Consider the following 5514-nt stretch of genomic DNA (forward strand, 5'->3'; position numbering starts at 1 on the left):
GATAAAATAAATATAATTCAAACAATATTTAATTTATTATAATCTATTTTAATATAAAAATTACTAAATATAAACCATATTAATACTTACTCACCCTTAATCAAAAACCAATTTTAGAAAAACTATTATTTACAAATTTTAATCCAAAGTCCAAACACACGTTAAATTAATAATAAAAGAAGAGAAAAAGCGCAATTGACCCATCAAATGTAACAGGGTGACTACCGTAGCTTTTGAAGAGAGAGAGACCAATATGTGTGATCCAAGGAAATCTGAGACTAACGAAGTTGAAGCAATGAGAGAACGCCACGTGTACTATGGCCCCACAGGCACTGTCTTGGGTTAGCTTTGGAGCATGTGATAAGGTTATCTTCCGCTGATTGGGTGGATGGCTCCACGTGTTATCCTCGTTGGATTTTCACTTTTCTTAACGCGCTTCTCACCGCCCACTCTTCTTGGGTCAGGCCCGATTCACTTTTTCGGATCCGGATTGAATTTTAATGCCCACAAAAGATTACGATAAATCCTATTATTTTTCTCGAATAGTATAGACAATTAATTTTTAATATTTAATATTAGTTAACATTTTTATTTTTGGGATAAACTAAAAACATTTCTTTGAAAATTAACATAGATATGATTGTGTTGGGGAGAAAGAGAAACCAAACCAATCGGATAAGGAAGATACGGGTTTGGTTTAACCCGACCCGAAAACAAACGAGCGGAACAAAAGGTAACACTGTACAAGACAAGTTGAACTACAAGAAGCAGCTTTCCAAACTTGGTGACAAACGTGGGGAACCCAGAACCAAGCATTGTTCACAACTTGAATACAAGAAATTCCACATATCCCATCGTAGTAGTACACTGTAGAAGCAGCGCACAACTCAGGAGAGAGAAGAAGAAGAAGGAATATTCACAGTTCAAACGGCAGTTCCTTCCTTGTACCAAAGGGACATTATATTATTTAAAGAAAAAAAAGGAAAAAGGAAGAGACAAAGTAAACAATTATTAGCATTTAGCACCAACAAGGAGGGTGCTATCTCTAGAAGAGTGGAGAGTTTGGTGGGTCATCACGTTGTGTTGTGGAAAGTGAAAATTGCTCTAAGTGGCCCTTGTTTTGTTTCTTATCTAGTGCTTGCTTGCTCCATGATGTTGATGCCTTCAACTTCAATCCCATGTGTTCAATTAATGGGAGAGCAACAACGCTGCCAACCTCTCTTTCTGTGATCTGAGGGGGTCAAAACTCAAACCACCAATTCTTCTATGTGTGTATGTGTGACTTTCTCTTTTGCCATTTTATTCATTTTCAATGGTTGGATATACGTGTGGATTATGGAAGTTGCATAGTTGAGTTCAATCAGCTTCATGTAATTTAATATAATATTGTGTATTTTGCTCTAATTCGGGTGGTGCTGGAATGAATGAGAGAACTCATGCTTTATCTGTGAACTAATACTATATATTGATACCCTTTATTGCAAAGATTCTATTTTTGGTTTTTGGATTTGGATTCTCTCATTTATGAGTTCTCTGATGAGAATGGTTGTGTGAAATACTGAATATGGTTCTTGTTTTTGTTTCAATCACAGACTGCTTTGGTAGAACTAGTTGATTTTTCAGGAATCAGGACTTCCATTTTTGGATAAAAGCAAGTCTCTTTTAATTATTTGTCTTGAGTTTTTTACGCCGAAGGATTATAAGAACTAGAAAAGTATAGGAATTGGTCTAACGAGAAGGTAGATAGAATTCAAGAGCTTTAGCCATGTCTATGGCATTACAATGGGTTGTTACCTCCACCAGCTTAGAGGTCTCGAGCTCCATGGGCTTTCTTGACTCTGTCCGAGACGTGAGGCTCTTAGATTCTTCCAAGTTTATGTCCCGGGACTTTGGGTCAATTCAAGCAAAGAGGGATAAGAGAAAGAAATTTAGATATTGCTCTTTGAATACTGATATGAAGTATGCACGTGTTGGTCAATCCGGCCTAGAGAGTGCTAGTAACTTCCCTCTGCTGTCGAATGTGCTTGCGAACCCAACTGCAGGAGGAGAAGTAGCCGTTTCATCGGAGAAGAAGGTCTATGATGTGGTGCTGAAGCAAGCATCTCTGGTCAAGAGGAAGCTGAGCTCAACCACTGAACTTGACTTGAAGCCAGATATTGCCATGCCAGGGAACTTGGGCTTGTTGACCGAAGCTTATAGCCGCTGCGGAGAAGTTTGTGCAGAATATGCTAAGACATTTTACTTGGGTTAGCTTTCTATTATCTTTCCTTCAAGTGAGGATTTAAAGTTTTAAACTTTTAATTTGGGATTGCAGCATGGTTTGAGTCCAATTTTTACATGGGAGTTTTATCTTTCAGGAACTCTCCTGATGACTCCTGAAAGGCGAAAAGCTATCTGGGCGATATACGGTGAGTGATCATGCTCATTTGGCTTGTATATGATCTCTTTCTCTGTATTTAGATTCTATTCCTTTTTCCCTTTTTTCGATATAAAATCATAGTCTCTTGTAAGTTGATTAAAAACTGAGCATAGCTGGACTTCTAAAGAATTACACTGGGAAACTTATTTGTAGTTCGCATCGCCCAAGCAAATATGAAGCTTCCACTTCCAAGACAATTGGAACTTTCTGATCTTTAATATGTTGTGTTGCTTCTTGCCTTTTCAGTTTGGTGTAGGAGAACAGATGAACTTGTTGATGGTCCCAATGCTTCACATATTACACCAAGTGCATTGGATAGGTGGGAAGCAAGATTGGAAGAGCTTTTCCAAGGCCGTCCATTCGATATGCTCGATGCTGCTTTATCTGATACAGTTTCCAATTTTCCCGTTGATATTCAGGTACGGTATGGGATTCTGTTGGCCAAAGGAGAAAATTGCATGAAAATCAAGGTCTTTTCATAATGTATTGGCTGTGGACTGCATCATGCTTTGGCTTTCCAGTAAAATTTCATTAAATCCTTAATATTCTTGTCTTTGGTTTAGAGCATTCCTTCATTTACTTATTCGTTTATGAGGATTAACTCTACGTGCTTTATATTCTTTCATCCGCAACAAAGTTCAAATCTCAAGCTAGCTTTGAGGACTTATTTTCCAATTTTTTCCTTTGCTTCAACACAGCCATTCAAAGACATGATTGAAGGAATGAGAATGGATCTTCGGAAGTCTCGATACAAGAACTTTGATGAACTATATCTCTACTGTTATTATGTTGCCGGCACAGTCGGTTTAATGAGTGTTCCAGTCATGGGAATTTCGCCAGATTCACAAGCCACGACGGAAAGTGTATATAATGCCGCCTTGGCTCTTGGCATTGCAAATCAGCTAACAAACATACTCAGAGATGTTGGAGAGGAGTAAGTCATCGATTTTTATCATTCTTGTAAAAAATGGTATGATAACTTGAACAAAGGAAAAAAGTACTTGTAGATCGTCGAGTTTACTTCTCAGTTCTGACTATGACCATTAAAAGTTTTCATCAACTAAATGTGAATATTTATAATCAAAATTATGATAATGTGATTCTAGTACTTTACTATTTCCTTGTTAGTATACAAGTTGAGTGTATCTTTTCTGGTATTTGGTAAGATCTTGACTTGTCGAAACTTGTATGAGATGCTTTCATTGGCGTTAACTACCATTCACGCTTCGCATAGTTCTAGTTTTAGTTTCAGTTTCAAGGTGTTTTCATACCATATCAATATGTGGAACTTAAACAAGGTTACATTGTGTTTCACTATATGTACAATGTCTTACCTTATTAGGATTCTAATGGACTTAACAAGTGATGCTTTGTTTTTCCAATGTGACTCATCTCAAGAATGAACCTGCATTTTGTTTTGGCTGTGATCTTATTATGACTAGTTCAATTTTTCGACAGTGCTAGCAGAGGAAGAGTGTATCTACCACAAGATGAGTTGGCTCAGGCAGGGCTTTCGGATGAAGACATATTTGCCGGAAAAGTGACAGACAAATGGAGGAACTTCATGAAGAGCCAAATTAAAAGGGCGAGAATGTTCTTTGACGAGGCAGAAAAGGGAGTGACAGAGCTTAACGAAGCTAGCCGGTGGCCGGTAAGAAATCCATGCTTTTATGACCTTGTCTGTGCTTTGAACTTTAACATATGGTCATGTTAAAAATAAACATAAACAGAATTCTAACTTGGATATGACAAAATTATGAGTTTGCAGTGTGGAAAAATTTGTTGAATGGATCAACTGGAAGTTGTCTGATGCCATTATAAATACAATTTGATGTTCAATGTGCATGTCCTCATAGTGCTTGTAAGCCATTTTGTTTTAGAGGGTTTCCTTGTGACTTTTGTTTATACTTTTTGGTAGTGACTTATGTTTATACTAAACCAACTTTTGGTCTAGTGCTTAGTTCACTAATCCGCTTAAACAAGTGTCGGGAGTTTGAATACCACCTTTTACATGCAGTAACCCATTGACTGACAACAAACTCTCAAATAGAGCTTCAATCCGCGACGAATTAGTCCTTAGTCTGCCAAGTCGAAAAATACTATGGAAAACCAAACAATACATGTCAAGCTAACAGACAAAAGTCTTGCATTTTTTATTATTTTCTTCTATAAAACAGCTTGGGCCTTATTCTTGTCCCGGCATGTCTCGGCTGTGTCTAAGGCATGCCCGAGACATGAGGGAATATAGCTTTCTACAACTATTGGCTAAGGCTAACTCTTGTATAAGTGGTTCTTCATTGTTCATTTTTTATTCATGATTTAATCATAATCATATGAACACTGAAAGGGCGTTGGGGATTGTTGTAGGTATGGGCTTCCTTGCTATTATATCGGCAAATATTGGACGAGATTGAAGCAAATGATTACAACAATTTCACCAAGAGGGCTTATGTGAGCAAAGCCAAGAAGTTATTTTCTTTACCAACTGCATATGCAAGATCTATGGTTCCTCCATCAAGGAAGTTATCTCCTGCAATGAAAGCATAGATACAATTACAAACATCATAAAGTTGTGTAGGAAAAAAAAAATGCAAAAAGGGCATAATTTGTATATGATGAAATATTGTGTTGTGTACATTATCCGCTTGTGGTTGATATTGGATTTTTGCCATTTTCATTCTTCTCTAATCTCTAATATATAAAGCGATTTTCGGAGATTGCATAGTATTTGTTAATATTTAGTTGGAGTTAGTTCCATCATGTGTAAACGCTTGGTCTTGGTTTGAGAATTAAAATACAGTGTAAAATATTTTATATAATTATCTAATTATATTTTTTTTAGATAATTATTCATGTAATTAATATAAAAAATTATTTATTAAGATATTTGATAACATATCAGTCAATGTAACAAATTATTTGTTAGAATATCAATATCGGTCTTTGATATCACTATATGGTAGACTTGCATATAGGAGTGGGTTAATTCGATAATACATTTCCAGAGGAAAACACTTTAGGGTTCCTATAGTATAACCCAATTGAAAAATGTTTTTGGTGGCTTCAAATAATACAATAATTATTCTAATAAAGTT

The 5514-nt window shown here is 36.3% G+C and overlaps 1 protein-coding gene across 2 annotated transcripts; it reads left to right on the forward strand.

The window, feature by feature from the left end:
- Positions 772-5132, forward strand: LOC107608999 (phytoene synthase 2, chloroplastic). 2 transcript variants are annotated; one of them, XM_016310808.2, is made up of 7 exons: positions 772-1272; positions 1593-2246; positions 2358-2408; positions 2666-2838; positions 3118-3353; positions 3878-4070; positions 4787-5132. In XM_016310808.2, the coding sequence occupies exons 2-7, from the start codon at positions 1766-1768 to the stop codon at positions 4964-4966; spliced, it is 1314 nt and encodes a 437-aa protein (XP_016166294.1). In that variant the 5' UTR covers positions 772-1272; positions 1593-1765; the 3' UTR covers positions 4967-5132. The 2 variants fall into 2 exon arrangements, with proteins under 2 accessions (XP_016166294.1, XP_016166295.1); XM_016310809.2 differs by having other exon boundaries at positions 772-1268.

The sequence above is a fragment of the Arachis ipaensis genome, chromosome B07, assembly GCF_000816755.2.
Source record: "Arachis ipaensis cultivar K30076 chromosome B07, Araip1.1, whole genome shotgun sequence".
Lineage (NCBI taxonomy): Eukaryota > Viridiplantae > Streptophyta > Magnoliopsida > Fabales > Fabaceae > Arachis > Arachis ipaensis.

Excerpts from the sequence above, each read along its gene's own strand:
- LOC107608999 (XM_016310808.2), top strand. The coding sequence starts at position 1,766 with ATGTCTATGGCATTACAATGGGTTGTTACCTCCACCAGCTTAGAGGTC. Across the intron at positions 3,354-3,877 it reads CTCAGAGATGTTGGAGAGGA|TGCTAGCAGAGGAAGAGTGT; the intron begins GTAAGTCATCGA and ends ATTTTTCGACAG. Across the intron at positions 4,071-4,786 it reads ACGAAGCTAGCCGGTGGCCG|GTATGGGCTTCCTTGCTATT; the intron begins GTAAGAAATCCA and ends GGATTGTTGTAG.